We start from the raw sequence: 17,229 nt of genomic DNA, 5'->3' as shown, positions 1-17,229 counted from the left end.
ACGAGTGTGAAATAAATTCCATATCCAACAATTTCGAGTCGTGTGACCTGTTTCTACCACAATAATATTGGCTTGAATCAAAGAGAAACGTGGCCAAGTATACTTTCGCGAATGCAAATAAAGTGTACCGGTGACGTGACGTCATTAGATTATTGATGACGTCAATAACAATTGCATCTTGGGTCAAAGTTCACCGTGTAAGCCAATCGAAATGCGTACAGAGTTTATACCACGTGTGGTATAAACAGATTGTTAATCAACAGCTGTAATGATTAACTGATGGTCTGAGAGTTGAATAACACAGGGTATTGTGGTAGAAAAAAATATAAATAATAAAAGCACATTGATCTGTAAAACACTTTCATTATATCTTCAGACGTTTTACATTTACTTTGTTACTTTATAATGTAGGCAACCAGGTAAGCCTAACAATGTTTGTTTGTTTTTGTTTAACAACCTATTAACAGCCAGTGCCATTTAAGGACGTGCCAGGTTTTGGAGGTGGAGGAAAGCTGGAGTACCCGGAGAAAAACCACCAACCTACGGTCAGTACCTGGCAACTGCCCCATGAAGGTTTCGAACTCGCAACCCAGAGGTGGAGGGCTAGTGATAAAGTGTCGAGACTCAGCCACCGCGGCCCCTAACAATGTAAAGCATCTGCGTAATGAATGAAAGCGCTCATGCAGAATTTCAAACATCACAGAGCATGACAAAATGAAGTGGTAAATGTGGAAGACTACGTGTATAACCATCATAGGCCACTATGGTAAGACTATAGCAAGAATGTCAAGTCCTGGTAGAAATAGGGAGCCAGGCCCTTATGGTAATTTTAAAACGAGGATGTTAGGCCCAGTGATAACTCAAGTTAGATGTCAGGTCCCTGAGGGGTCATTATTGTGAGGATGTCCTTGTTGCCCTTGTTGTAACCTTAGTGAAGAGGGCTGCGGTGGCCGAGTGGTTAAGGTGTCCGGACACTTTAACACTAGCCCTCCACCTCTGGGTTGCGAGTTTGAAACCTACGTTGGGCAGTTGCCAGGTACTGACCGTAGGCCGGTGGTTTTTCTCCGGGTACTCTGGCTTTCCTCCACCTTTAAAACCTGGCATGTCCTTAAATGACCCTGGCTGTTAATAGGACGTTAAACAAAAACAAACAAACCTTAGTGAAGATGTCAGATCCCTGTGGTAACACAACTAAGAGTATCAGGTCCCAAGTTTACAGTAATAGTACTAGGTCCCTGAGGTAACTTTGTAGTGAGGGCAAGATTGTCAGGCCCCTGTGGTAACTATTGTGATAGTGACTGGTAACTTTATAGTGAGGGCAAGGTTGCCAGGCCCCTGTGGTAACTATAGTGATGGTTAACTTTATAATGAGGTTGTCAAGCCCCTGTGGTAACTTTATAGCGAAAGTGACGGGTAACTTTATAGTGAGGGTGAGGTTGTCAGGCCCCTGTGGTATCTATAGTGATAGTGACGGGTAACTTTATAGTGAGGGTGAGGTTTTCAAGCCCCTGTGGCCCTGGTGTCAAAAATGATGGGACATTTTTAAGCAGTACTCAAAGCTGTAATTATAAGTTGGATAACTGTTTACCAGAAGGACAGATAGAAAATGTACACCACAATGAGTTGGTCAATATGAACACCAAAATATCATTACTGATAAAAATATATATAAATACTAAAAAAAATGTACATTTGTTCTGTTGACAATATCTATCTGGTGATAACTTATCAATGTTCACATCAATGTATTTACAATAACACTTATCATACACATCTGAGTCAACACAGTTACTGATAATATGTTCAAATTGATATTTACAGAAATGAGTCACAGGCATTAAGAATTGACAAATAATTTGTTTGGAATAAGGCATATTATTTAATAAAACAAGTGAAGGAATGTGAAATTCCAAATAAAAAAAAAAAAAAAGAAAAAGAAGCAGAATTAGCTGCTGAATTGTTGAAACCATAGCACCATTTCACTCAGTTTTTGTACTTTGATAGAAATTTTTCGAAACTTATAAAAGTAATGTCAGTCTAAGAAGACTAATTTCATGACAGAATAATTGTGACGCAAACGCTAGAAACCAAATGTTTTATAAACACAAAAAACACCACTTGAAAATTTGGCATCTGGATGTTTTAAATGACTAAATTCACAAAAAGTAAACAGATTTTGAACTAGATAATAACAAAAATATCAACAATCTTCATCCCCATAATAGATACATTACAAGAGAGCATAACCATACAGCTGTTAAACTCCTCACTTATGACCTGGCACTAGAAACAATAAAGATTGAACATGCATATTAATATATTTATTGCGACACAAGTTTACCCTCAACCAATATTTTTGGTCCAAGGCCAACACAACCCGTAAAGTAAACAGTCACATATTAAGGTTGTATCAGTAAATAAAAGCAGGCCCTTCACAAGTACTTTTTAAAAAGGTCAGCCATTTACATAATATTATAATCAGGCCCTTCAAATGCAAATATGTATAAACAAGCACTTCATATATATATACACTGTATATATACATGACTGGTCTAAAATTAAAATAAATTATTTTAAAATCGTTTATTAATCAAAACACAGACCTACATATAAACCAATTTGCTTTCACAAAGCTTTCAGAAATTATGCTATAAAGAACGTCTTTTCCTATCTGACAGGATTTGTTTAACAAATAAATACACAATTTTACAACAAGTAAATATCAAGGTTTATAAACTTGTATTCATCACTCTTGTTGGCCTGGATGGAAGCGCAATTGGGATTTCACAGCTAGAAAAAAAAAAAAAAAAAAAATGCCCAAAAGTCCCTTGACACACCATCCTTTCTCATCACATATATGTTTATGTACAGTGTATAAGTGTATACATATTCATCCCTCAGCTTGTGTCTCGGAAGAAAGGCACATACATTATTCTCTGTGACCCGGTTTCTCTAATCCGCAAACTTAACAGGATTCCTGTTTTGTACCTATTCTATAAATATACTATCTGGATAGCATTAATGAGGCCCCACCCCCACCCCACTCACACACAAAATAGCAGCAGTAATAATGGGTTTTATAGATTTCCGTTGATAGGGGAGGCGAGATGATGAGTAAAAAATGTTTCATTCTTGCCTTGAAATAGTGCCCAGATTTAGGTATCTACGATTTATCAGGTATAAAGAATTAAGCAAAAACAGAAAAACTAATAACTTATTTAGCTGCCAGACAAAAAATAATCTGGAATGATAAAAGAAATTATGTCACTGTTACAACCATACAAAAACAAATAACAGTTGTGTCTTCACTTTGTATGTACTTGCAGTTCAGCTTACAAGGCTTCCAGCCAGATTTTTCACATTTTTTTTGTTTTTAATATTACAAGGTACATTTATATATCATAATTTACTAAAATATTCAACATATTGGTAAACAGCATGAAATGAGAGGTAAAGCACTTATCAATAAGTAATCTTTGAATTAAACATATATTAAGAAAAAAAAAAAACGTTCTCCTGCACATTTCATGTTTAAGTAGAAAGTTTACCAGTTAGATCATTAAGAAAACTAAATCACCTTAAACGTTGTATATTATTTATAAGCGACTGAAATAGTTGACACCTGATGTCAGTTCTTTATCAGTTATCAGACTTCTCCAGCAACACCTTTTATAAATACGCTGTTGAAATCCTCAAATTCCAGATCTTCTGATACAACGCATGTGGGTTAATGTTGCATTTACAATAATTTTTATTGAACAGAACAAAAATCATTATGTTTTAAAATAAATACATTATTTAATAATTCCTCCTCAGTTTCATGCATTTTCAATGTTCAACGTCCTTATCTGGATGTTTTCTCCAGTCCTTGTGGTCTCGAGTGGCCATGTGACCGGCACGAAAGTATGGCCAGAGCACCCGATTAAAATATTTTTCGTAGAAATAAACGTGATACACTTGCTGTACATTCTTCTATTTATACATGTAGAGTTATTAAACGATGTTAGAAACTGGCATTAATTGACAAAGTGCCAATTAATTGACTAATTTCATAAGAAGGTACAGCACTTTTCGTTGTTCACATACAAATATCTTCACGCTCTGATCTGTTTTATAAGTATTGATTTTGGATAACCGGATGCTCTAGGACGATTTATAGAGCAAGTGTTAATGTCCATGGTCCGGTATTGGAACTCTTCAGTGTTTTAAGTATCAAACTCTGCATATATAAACAAACAAATGCTGATAGATGAATAGAATGGACCGTTTTCAATTCAATTGATTATTTACAGATAAGTTCCAGATATAAGGTATAGTGTAGAAGTGTTCGGTTGTAATTGTTCAAGTTTGTTGATTCAACACTGGTAAAACCACAGTCTTGGTCATTGTCATGGCAGCATATCCAAGCAGCGATCACGATTGCACTGACAAAGTGAAAGCTGAAGTCTTCTCCGCAACATGCCTTTTTTTTCGGAAACATACATTCATACCTCGTATTGACTGTGTTGTTTTATCATATCTGATCAATTTAAACATAAAACAACTACAAAAACACAAAAAACACAGAATAAAGCCTTCGTGTCGGGCAGTGCAGACAATGTAGGATTTGTAAACAATGAGACGTTTCTCTTTGTGTAATTTGGTTTTTGGAATGTATCCTCAAGATTATTGAAAAAAAAGAAACAAAAACAGATGAAGTGCACATAGAAAAGTGTGACTTTTATCAAAGACCATAACAAACCAAACTATGGTGAAATGGAGGGGTCTTAATAACAGAATGCTCTTGAATAAATACAAAAAAACTTTGATATTGAATTTGATATGTATATTGAACTTTCATCCTGTAAAACTGTCATAATCTCAGCCATGAAGAAACATTTTCAAAAATTATACCGTAAAACATGAAATTATCGTGGGCAATTTCGTTCCTGATTTCAAGTTATTAAAATGGTACAAACGTTGTGGGTAGTTTTAGAAGTGTTTCATCCAATTTTGCTGTACTTATTATTTAGGTTCCATAACAACCACGAAAACTGTGAATATAAATAAAAGACAAACATCCCATGCTATACAATAAATAGCAGAACATGCTACCAATAATGCTGGAAATGTCACTGTATAATTACTCCAATCATTTTATCCATAACTCATATAATAGTTCTTAACTTTTCATAACCATGTGAAAAACAAAAAATATTACAAACTCTGCAGATTTCAAACACTTTGAGAAGTGATCTGTTCGAATGGCTGCTATTGTAGAGACAATATTAAAACCCAAGTTTTGTTTTATATTTTTGGTACATTATTGAACTAAGTCCGGAGAAATATTGTGTCATACTGCTCCACGCGATGTTATTTCTGTCTCTTCGATTTCTGTAAGAGAAGACATCTGTACACCTGTGGTAGACTTGGAATTTCCATCTTGTTTTTTCATGGTTTTTCGCTGGGAGCAGCAGGTATCCGGATGACAGGTCTTGTCAGGTCCACACTCTAATCGACAGGGACGGATGCTCTCCTCTTTGGCCTTCAATTAATGAAACAACAAAAACATCTAAATAAAAAGTTCCTATTCTTAATTTTTATTTCACTATTGTAGTTGCCTACAGTTTTATTTCCAAGTGCAGTAAAAACTTGTTGATAACACTTATTGTTGTTTTTCCTTCCAAAAGTTATAAGAGGATTTTAACATAATTAGGTTGAACTGAATTTTTGAAATTTACACTTAATTATGAATAAGCAGAAATTTGAATAAAGTTATTTTCTGCTTTAGCGAGTGGATTTACAATGTATGTGATAAAAAGTTTGCTGGACACAGACTACCAGTGAAGAAATATTACCTCCCCAAACTCAGGCTGTATTGTGCAGGAGTGGATCCCGACTCTGTGGAACACATTTTTCACTTTCACAGCTATGGCATCAAATTCCTCAACATTCGAAGTTTGCATTGGCATATGTATAGATGCAATCAGTTTGTTACCACTTAGCTGCCATACATGGAATTCATGTATGTCTGTTACACCATCAATCTACAAAAGTTTTAATCAATTTTTTTATTACATTTATATCATATACACAGAAAATCTCTAGGAATTATTAATGGTCGAAAAACAGAATAGGGAAGACACACAAAAAATAAGGTAACGAGGGGCAGCAAACAGAATTTTCATTCTATCTAGACATAAAAAATTCAAAGCATTATGAGACGAACATTTTTGACCCCCAATGGCTGTCAAGCTAAATATTGCTATATATCATACTGATAGAGAATATGATCGGGAAAAAACCAAGGGCAGTAACTCTGGTAGGTCAGAATCAGAAGATAATGTTCATTGGGGTGGGACGGTTCAGGATTTATTCGGTTCGGTTCAGTTCGGTTTTTTCTGTTTCTGTTTTCTGTTTTTTTCGGCTCCATATACACAATGTATATTCAATATATAAGTCATTTTACACTATTTGTGTTTAGAATCTATGTTCATGTTAACAAGATTAATGTGACACTACAAGTAAATTCTTCCGACTGTTAAAGCAGCCGACGGTGACCAACCTGACTTGGATCTTTTTTTTTCTCGTTTAGAACATCGACATTGGTTTTGGATCTTGGCTGATCTCCTAATTGCACCCCATGCTTCCGCTTAAGATAATGATATAGTAGATGTAGTGCCGTGCTTATATTTAAAGGTGTTTCCCTACAAGTTACACACGGTTGATTTCTTATTTTTGTCGTCAGGTTCTGGTTTTAATTGGAAATAATCCCACACCTTTGACATATGCCTCGTATTCGCCGCCATTGTATAAGTCACAGTAAGCTAGCCGCATGATCATTACGTGGGCAGACAACAAGCGTCTGGTTGACCGAGACAAATATTTTGCAATAACTAAGCATTGAATAATTTTAGAAGCGAATTGAACCGAAATCCGGAATATACAAACCGAACCGACGATGTTGAGCCGCGGTTCTTCGGTTTATATAGCTCATGCAGTAATAGACAATGGTGGTTAGCTGCTGTAGAGGATATTGATAAACCTTGGCCAGATTACCTTTTTGATTTTCTGTTCTATTTCCCTCAGTTGTATGTGATCTGGCACAGCTTGTAGAAGTATATACCCAGACTCTTTCACTGGAACAAAAATAAAACAAATAACAGGTCTCACATTTTTGTAAATTTTTTATTCATTATCCACTGACTAAAAGATACCAGAATTAAGTGGTCTATTGCAAGAAGATTTGGTGCCAGTGGCAATAGTCAAAATTGTACTTGAAAATAACATGCAATTATGAGAGAGAAAATGGTGGACGTATTAAGTTAATGATCTTTAGCAATATTTGTATATAAGCAACTTTAGTAGAACTTTTTTTCTTTCCAATAATTTCAAATTGATGATTATTTATTATCCCCCCCTTTTTTTTAGTTATCAAACTTAATTAAACTGCCAAATTGCCCAACCACGATAGGGAAAGATTTCGATGATAAAACATGACAGACACCAAAAGTAAACCACAGTTAGGTGGTCTGAACTTCTCATACTTAATCTTTGTAAAAATCAGCAGACTCTGTACTTACATAATGGTATTGTTGTAGCAAGGATGATTACAACCATTGCAACACTGAAAAGAATATTAGAAACATAAGATATTAGTCAAACATGGCACGAATTTCACAGTTTGCTTCCCTTTTCCAAAATAACCTCAAAAGAACTGTATTTAATGATATATGTAATAAATATATTTGTAAATATCATTAAAACTGGATTTACCTCATAGCAGGATCCACATAATACTTCCAGTCATCTTCTACAAACCAGATGACCAATCCGGACACAACAACCACCACTGAGCCCAGAGCATCTCCCAGTACATGTAGAAATACTCCCCTCATGTTCAGCTGAGCACTGGATGGACCAGCTATATAAAAATAAATCATAAAAGGCGGTGATGAAGGCAGTTTGAAAGTAAGATTTCCTTTGGGGACCCATTAATACTCTATATATCAGGCACGTTTGAAATTCTTTATTTGTTTAACTTTGTTATAAGATGGCTTTGTTTGATGGGTTTATTAACCCATGGATAGACAGGTAATTTTGAAAGGGAGTCTCCTTGTAGTAGTTGGTGGCTACCTAACTGAACAACATATAAAGGCCGGTCACATGCCATCCAGAACAATGAAGTTAAAGTTTCCTTTCCAAGCCAAGGATACCACCGTGACAGCAGAGACTGGCTCATTTCTCAGCTTCCCCTGATCAGAACGACCTGTTTCTCAGCTTCCCCTGATCAGAACGACCTGTTTCTCAGCTTCCCCTGATCAGAACGACCTGTTTCTCAGCTTCCCTTGAGAGACTTTACATCAGGGATCTTCACTGGAGGTTATAATATAAGTAAGCTGACGCTGATTTAACCGAGGGATGTATCGCGGCCCTGATTTAACCGAGGGATGTATCGCGGCCCTGATTTAACTGAGGGATGTATCGCGGCCCTGATTTAACTGAGGGATGTATCGCGGCCCTGATTTAACTGAGGGATGTATCGCGGCCCTGATTTAACTGTGGGATGTATCGCGGCCCTGATTTAACTGAGGGATGTATCGCGGCCCTGATTTAACTGAGGGATGTATCGCGGCCCTGATTTAACTGAGGGATGTATCGCGGCCCTGATTTAACTGAGGGATGTATCGCGGCCCTGATTTAAGTTTTAACTGAGGGATGTATCGCGGCCCTGATTTAACTGAGGGATGTATCGCGGCCCTGATTTAAGTTTTAACTGAGGGATGTATCGCGGCCCTGATTTAACTGAGGGATGTATCGCGGCCCTGATTTAAGTGAGGGATGTATCGCGGCCCTGATTTAACTGAGGGATGTATCGCGGCCCTGATTTAAGTTTTAACTGAGGGATGTATCGCAGCCCTGATTTAACTGAGGGATGTATCGCGGCTCTGATTTAACTGAGGGATGTATCGCGGCCCTGATTTAACTGAGGGATGTATCACGGCCCTGATTTAACTGAGGGATGTATCGCGGCCCTGATTTAACTGTGGGATGTATCGCGGCCCTGATTTAACTGAGGGATGTTTTGCGGCCCTGAACATCCCCACTTGATGGCAGATTCTACACAACTATGTTATATGATTTTCTGAGTGTACATTTTTATCACAGATTTCGAAAATTTAAATGACAATAATCTAGAGATGTTGACTAACCAGCACCTTACATAGATGAGGGAAAATGCTATTCTGATAAACCAAGATTTTCAAGTGGTAAGAGCAATAACAATGGGTAGATTTGGGTGGTCGAGTGACATCTCTAGCAGTAACACAGTCGACTTCCATCTACTAGGTGAACAGAATTACTTCCATGATCAGTACATTGGACTGAGGGTGATTAGTATGAGGTCTCCTTCTTTTTTAAGCGTTGTTTGAAGTAATACAAAAAATCGTACAAAATTAAGGTGAGATATTATACAAATGAGATTGAGAAGCATTGTCAAAGTCCTGAGTGGAAGAATGTGACATTAACAGTCTCGGATGTTTCACTAATTAGATGTTTGGTACAATGAACAATTAACATTGTATGATGATAAGTATAAAAGACAAGCTCTCACCATTATCACTGTCTATATCTATGGACACTATGGACATGTTAGATATATGACTAGTGTGATGCATGTTGGACCCAATAGTGTCTCTGTTAGCTATCGAGGCTCCACCCTTCTTCACCAGGGATTCCTCCTCTCGTTTATACTTTTTTCCATGTGAGTGACCATGTCCTCCTCCATGTGAATGCCCTCCTCCTCCGTGAGAGTGACCTACGAAAGCGGACAAATAAATCATGAACAATGAGGCAATGAGAAGGCTTGATAAAAACTGCATTAGGAAACTTTTGAGAAAAACATACATATCCTATCCGTAAGTTGAAAATGAAGTTGTAAGTAAAAACCAAAAATTAACTAGGTAATACAGGGTTTACCCCAGACCTCAGGCACAGTGAGAAAACAAATCTCTCCTCCCTAATTTCAATACGATTTTGGAGATATGAATGGAAATTTTTCTCACTGCTAGATTTAGGTTAATACATAATTTAGTAGATAAACCTATATAACTGTATAATAATGTGTCTAATAATAAAAGTATTGAAATAACCTGTTGCAGAAATATTCAGTCAGGCCGACATCATGAATGTGGGGCGAAAATAAATACACAGGGCGACATATAGTATTTATGATTTGTTGTTTCAAAATGTCTTTGAAACCCAATTTGGAATAGTAAATATTTTCAGGTTTGGCATCAAGTATTCAAACACGTAAATATTGACGTTACACTTTACGACACAGCCTCATGGTAAAATTTGTACATTGTATTCCCAAGTCTCAGGGGTAACCTATCCGATATTGTCAGTCAAATCTCGCAACAATTCTTCTAAATACGTATTGAATGGTATACATGTACCATCACATTCAAAATCTTAAAACATAATATCATCATCTCATTCTGCGATAATATCGGCAACTGAAGCCATGATCGTTACCTCAGTTCACATGTTTTTTTGCTACATTTACAGAAGACACCTCATCGCGCCTTCGTCATCAAAACGTTTAGATGCGACTTCTAAAGGCTACAAGCGCTGTGGTGACTATGATAGGTGCACATAGGATTTTATACACCCGGAATAGTTCCAGACTTAAATTAGTAACATTGATTGATGAAGGGACCATATAATATGTTTTTTTTGCATGGGCGATTTTTTACTCGTATTACTACTGACTTTATTGTGATTTCTATGAAAATACAGCCAGAATTTTGCAAAATTGCACCCTAGAGTGAACCCTGTAATATTTATAAAATATAGAAGAAAAAAACAATTACATAAATGGTGGGCTAAACAATATTTAACCATGTCAGCATCTGTAGTAAATGTTAATTTCCAAAAATATTCAGTTCTAAACTTCAAAAGCTGCATATCAATTTGAAATACCTGTGGAGTAATAAACACTGATTCACAAAAACATTAGTTTGAAATATTTATAACAGTCTAGAAGAAACATTTGAAGACATCTTGCATACATATATATATTATACATATCATTATCATGATATTTGAAATCTAAGATAAGTTTAAGTAAGAATGCAACTAAAAATATCCTCCAGTGCTTTATGGCTGCTCCAATTTAATACAATTGAGTATTTATGTTGATGCCCAGCTACTTGAGTAGTTCCTTACCATGGTCATGAAAGAGTATCAATCCAATTATATTTATAAGGAGACCCAGTCCCCCGACAATGAGCATCAATTTCGGATCATCTATCTTTTCTACTTCGACCAGACGCTTGAGCGCCTCGACAAGGATGGAGAAACAGAGAGCGACTAGAAACACTGCATTGACCATTGCACCCAGCACCTCAGCTCTCACCCAGCCATATGTATTCTTCTCGGTAGTCCACTTGGAAATCTGAAATTTAAGAAAATATTATTTACTAGCTTCAATCCTCTAAAATATCAGTCACGGCTATAGTATTGATACAATGCAGTATAAAACATTTATCATAATTTCAATATGTTTATGTTACCCCAATGTTGTAGGTAACACACTTTTTCATTTGTTTATTTGTTCTGTAAATCTAAAGGGTCAGAAACAATTAGCTCATGGTTCCTCATGTTTTAATAATGACATACTGTACACAAATTAAAAGACCACAAGAATATAGTGGTTTTGGCAACATTTTTAGATGTTGATCAGTCACTCTCTTAAATAAATACAAACAAGGATGGATAGTATTGCAACAGCAATACAAAGTCCCCTGCCTGACCCAGGAGTGCACCTATTTATTTCCCATTTTTTAAACTACGTGTTATACTGATCACGTATACCAAGTTTCGTTAAAATCGGAGTAGTACTTTAGGAGGTGTCCGGACACGCTTCAACCAATGAGAAGCCGGCGGCCATTTTGAAAATTGGTTTTTCGGGGAAAAAAATATGGGACGCACAACTACATGTTATACTGATCATGTATACCAAGTTTCGTTAAAATCGGAGTAGTACTTTAGAAGGAGTTGTCCGGACAACTATTGCGTGACAGACAGACGGACGGACAGACGGAGGGTAAACCTATAGTCCCCCCCGTTTTTCAAACGGCAGGGGACTAACAAAAAAAATTAATGTTGACCATTAACTTGGCATACACTGAAATGAATTTGTTCCCTGCGACAGGTTGTAGTATATTCACTTTGGATTCAAAGAAACTGGTTAATCTTCTAGTTTTGATGGTGAGGGTCATCTTATTTATTTCTTCAGCAACAAATTAAGCAATTTAATTGGAATAAAATTATATAAATTTCAGTTATTTTCAATTTTATGCTTACCAAAGGATATATGAGGATACATAATCAATGCTTTAAATCATATAACCATTACATATACATACCCGAACTGCTGCAAATCCAACTATTAGTGAAACAACATCCGACAACATGTGGAATGAGTCGGCGACAAGAGCGATGGAGTTTGTGACATAACCAACAATAATCTCCACCAAGAAGAAGGAGGCTGTCATCGACAACATGGTCAACAGTCGACATGTCTTCCCTGAGTAACGACCCATTCTCTAGGAAAGGAAATAAAAAACATTCAGCTACACAATACACATAGACGTTCACCTGATGTTCATCATGTTGTGATGGCAGATTTATCATTTAGTTAAAAAAAATATGATAATGCACATTCCATATCAATTATACAACAGTTTGTATATGAAAACAAAGATGTGTGCTGATCTTCATTTAATGTAAATTAAAATAAATAAATAAAAATTTAAAAAAAATAAAACTAATGTTGGAAAAAAATGTTTCATAATAACTGAAATCTGAACTCTTTTACTTTACATTTTAAAGTTTAAGTTGTTGTGTAAGTTTCTTGTTTGAATGCGTGTGTATGGTTTCAGTAGCCATCTATCTGATCATGAGCTGTAAATAATTATTAAAGGAAATACTACTTAGTATTTAGTGTTCCATTATTAATATATATATTCAGTACATATATATATGTTAATATTATAATTCTATTATTGTATAAAATGTGTGTCATCCAAGGGATGGGGTGCACTTTAAACCTTGGATTTTATGAAGTATAAATTTAGAAATGAAATGTTTTTAATCAATTTATACATTGCGATTATATTCAATATTCATTGACAACAATATATTATATATTTAATATAAGCTGCAATACTAACAAGCATATGCTTAAAAGAACCTGCAGACTTGGTCAATTCAAAATGTCAGACAGGCATATATTACATGATCATATACATACTGTACATATGTATACAGTGCTCTTGTTAAAATAGTTTTCTTTTTCCTTTCTTACACCGAAGAATAACTTGCCTTTACAATTTCCAGAGACATATATATACAGAGAGATTGGTAACTCTTTATTTGCCCTTGTGTTAACATAGTGGCCCCTGACCTTCCCACAATCCTTTGTGGTCGCTCGGTTCAGTCTTCACTTCACGCCATATTAGAGAAATCGTGAAAACCAGGCACATAATTATCAATAATTTCTATTTGAAATCATCACCAAGATCCAATAATGTGCTTTAATTTTATTAATATCAAAGTGCAGAAGTGTCATCAATATGAAATATATCACAATTTGTTGTCCAAGTGTTTGTATGAAAGTCAAGCACACAGCAGGAAAGATCGACGGGAATCTCCAATTTTCGAAAAGTCCCTATGGGGTTTTCGAGAATACGGATAAATGACAACAATGTGCATGATAAACAAGACCATATTCCATAAGTATGATAGTTTTTGGTTAATGTGGTAACTTTTGTAGTGGCCTATATAAAACGTGCTTTTTGTGTGCGTTTAAAATTGACGATGTTTTGGTCGGACGTAATGGCTGCTTAATTACAAAACTTGGACATGTCGATAAGACCCAATGGATTTTCGAAAATACGGATAAATGACAACAATGTGCATGATCAATAAGACTATATCCCATAAGTATGATAGTTTTTGGTTAATGTGGTAACTTTTGTAGTGTCCTAAATAAAACGATGTGCTTTTTGTGTGCGTTTAAAATTGACGATGTTTTGGTCTGACGTAATGGCTGCTTAATTACAAACTTGGACATGTCGAATAGGACCCAATGGATTTTCGAAAATACGGATAAATGACAACAATGTGCATGATCAATAAGACTATATCCCATAAGTTTGATAGTTTTTGGTTAATGTGGTAACTTTTTTAGTGGCCAAAATAAAACGATGTGCTTTTTGTGTGTATTTAAAATGACAATGTTTTGGTCTGATGTAATGGCGGATTAATCAGGACATGTCAATTAAGTTCCAGTACATCGATACACACATGTGCAAAGCCCGATTTACCTGTGCTCGCGTGTGTTTGATAGGGGACAGGGCCGGCGCTCTCGATAAGGGATATGCTCGAGTGGTCACAAATAAAGGGAGCCACCACTTGTACGGGGAAATAGCGATGTTACTTATCTCTCTAAACATGTCTCTGCAATTTCAGATTGGCTCATATGTTTACATATTGACATAAACAATGTAGCTATATATAAATGGATTATCTAACAAACATGTAGCTATATATAAATGGATTATCTAACAAACATATTTGTCACAAGTTACGTATATGGAAGCATTGTGGTTAATTAGTCAACAATGGACGTCAATATGAGACTGGTACATGTACATGTAGTACATATGTCTTAGCAAAATTTCAGTGATTTTTGGGCTTTAGATATTTGAGTCTCAGGTTCCTGTTGTATCTGTGGGACCCACTCAAATTTTGAGTATTACTAAATATTCATTAATGTAGTTAATAGAAATTTTCGAACTGGTGTTCCTGACTCGCCCGAAAAAAAAATCATTCAAAAAACCTGAGTCTTGCCTTTTTGGGGCCGTTAATGGGCCCCATTCCCAATAGAAATTATTTCATATTTAAACAAAATTCCGAAATTTGCAGTTTTAGTTATCATTAAGACATGTGACGTCGATAATCTAGTAATTCATCTGAGGAATAAACAACTTCTGGAACTGAATATCTAAGAAGTAATTATATAAACATACGATAGCATATGACCACAGTTTTTGTCGCAAAAGAACATGAAAATTGTTAACTATACGTGTCGTCTGCAAACCGCTTTGCTTCCATGTCATCACAATTTCAAGTCTCGGGGGCAAATCCGCGCCGTAATGGCATCAACGAGATCGAATTGTCCTTCCCAATTTTCTTTTCAATCTTACGAATATAAGATACATATATCAGTATCAGCTGATCACGATTTCTGCTTAGAGACACTATAACAACAAATCGTATGTAAAATCAAGCAAAATATACTTACTAAATGTCTATTTGAACGGTTTCAACCAAGTCTCGATGCAACAGCGGCCCACCGTTCATAAATTTGCCAAATGGTATGCAGTTTTGCACTCATTCCAACATTTACACACTACCCGTACGTTTTTGTTTGGCTTTAATTGAAAACTCAACTTCCGTTGTCAATGTTTCTAAGACGCTTTGACATGATGATGACCGGAAGTATTTTCAAGAATGAAAAAAAAATCAGTAAGACAAACTTAATTACAATATAGTTTTTTGTATTCGTAGTTAGTAAGGAGCAAAGACATGCTGAAAGTACGATCATAATAAAGCAGGCCTATGCACCAGGACAAGCAGTATACCGGAAGTGAAATATACGTACATCAACGTTTCGGAGATGCTTTGTATATGGGGGCCATATCCAAACTGAACGATGACAGGGGGCGTATCACAAGTGCATCAGTAGATTTTTCCTCAATATTTTTCGGCATAGCCGTAATATGAATGAAGGCAAAGCCTTAGAAGAGCGCAGCTATAATCACCTGACTCACTCACCGTTAATCAAGAAGGAAACACAGGGACATGAGAATAACAGTCAAAGAACATGTACCATATTTTCTTCTTTTTTTTTTTTTGAGGGGGGGGGGGGGGGGGGGGGGGGGGGGGGGGGGGGAGGGGGAGAGGATGTTAATTTAAAAAAAATGACACAACGCGTCTGCAAAATATGCTACAAACTAGGCAAATATAAAGTCCTAATCTAATACAATGTCATATAGACTGTAAATTATACATCCTTAAAAACAAAAACAAAATACCCAACAACATATAAACACCTTGTAAAATTAACAATGTATTACATCTACATGTATATCATTTTCTTTTTGTTTGTCCTGATGTGACTTTCATTGTCCTTACTTTGCTGGATTCCAAATGATCGTACATGTCATATCCCGTCCGTGATGACATGTGCACTGAATATTGGCATCACTATTCTACTGCCACATTTCATATGCTACTAACAACATAAAAGGGCAGACGATACAACAAGATTTTCATATATAACGTGAATGCGAATATAATTGTCGCCACAGGGGATCGAACCTGCGACCCTCTGCTTACTGGTCCGACGCTCTACCGACTGAGCTAAAGGGAAATCCCCACTAGAAATCGCTATGTACACAATTTACAATTAAAACCTGCCTCACTACTCACTTTTCAAACGTGTTCATCCCGAACACACATTAACCCAGGTTTTATCCCCATTGAAGCCTCTCATTTTCAAATAGCTTGCATTTGGAGTGTTTAACCGATGTAACAGAAAAGCAAGTAATGTGCCTCCAACGACATCGAACCGCGACCCCCGGCTTTACTGCACAGCTGCTTTACCGACTGAGCTAAAGGGGACTAACGCGATGCTAGAAGGCAATGGTATCACTATAAACTACTTACAATTATATATCTTTCATTTTATGCCCTTGTTGGGGTTTGGTCACCAGTAGTTTTACATTATAACCACCAGCATTAAAACTATGCCGTTTATCTTTTATAAAGATATTTCTTGTTTTGCATTATGTTTTATTTCACCAGAGACATATATACAGTATATGTCTCTGATTTCACTTAAGTGAAAAAGAATTTCACTTAAGTGAAATAAATTTTATCATCTTAAGGGAAAATCTTTTTCACTTAAGTGAAATAAACATAATGCAAATGCTGTTGTTGAGTAAATCGGACACCCACTCTCATGAATCAGATATGGACTAGTCCATCTATTGACCAAGCATTGGGGGTTTAATTTCTGACCAATTCGAGACCTTTTCTCTACTTCATTTGTTGTTAGTAAAATCAATACTATTTCCCATATGATTTACTTTCACTTATGTTTTAATTCCATTAAAT

General features: G+C 36.0%; 1 protein-coding gene across 1 annotated transcript; it reads right to left on the bottom strand.

Moving 5' to 3' along the window:
* Positions 1-343: 343 nt before the first annotated feature.
* Positions 344-15,496, bottom strand: LOC117336138 (zinc transporter 1-like). The gene is made up of 9 exons (XM_033896522.1): positions 15,353-15,496; positions 12,411-12,590; positions 11,209-11,437; positions 9,593-9,796; positions 7,756-7,903; positions 7,563-7,606; positions 7,039-7,118; positions 5,838-6,026; positions 344-5,524 (listed from the first exon to the last, which is right to left on the bottom strand). The coding sequence occupies exons 2-9, from the start codon at positions 12,585-12,587 to the stop codon at positions 5,333-5,335; spliced, it is 1,263 nt and encodes a 420-aa protein (XP_033752413.1). The 5' UTR covers positions 12,588-12,590; positions 15,353-15,496; the 3' UTR covers positions 344-5,332.
* Between the last annotated feature and the right edge of the window lie 1,733 nt (positions 15,497-17,229).

This window comes from Pecten maximus, chromosome 10 (assembly GCF_902652985.1).
Source record: "Pecten maximus chromosome 10, xPecMax1.1, whole genome shotgun sequence".
In the NCBI taxonomy this organism is placed as follows: domain Eukaryota; kingdom Metazoa; phylum Mollusca; class Bivalvia; order Pectinida; family Pectinidae; genus Pecten; species Pecten maximus.
Note: the sequence above shows the minus strand (reverse complement) of the source record. Positions and strands in the feature narration are given on the sequence as shown.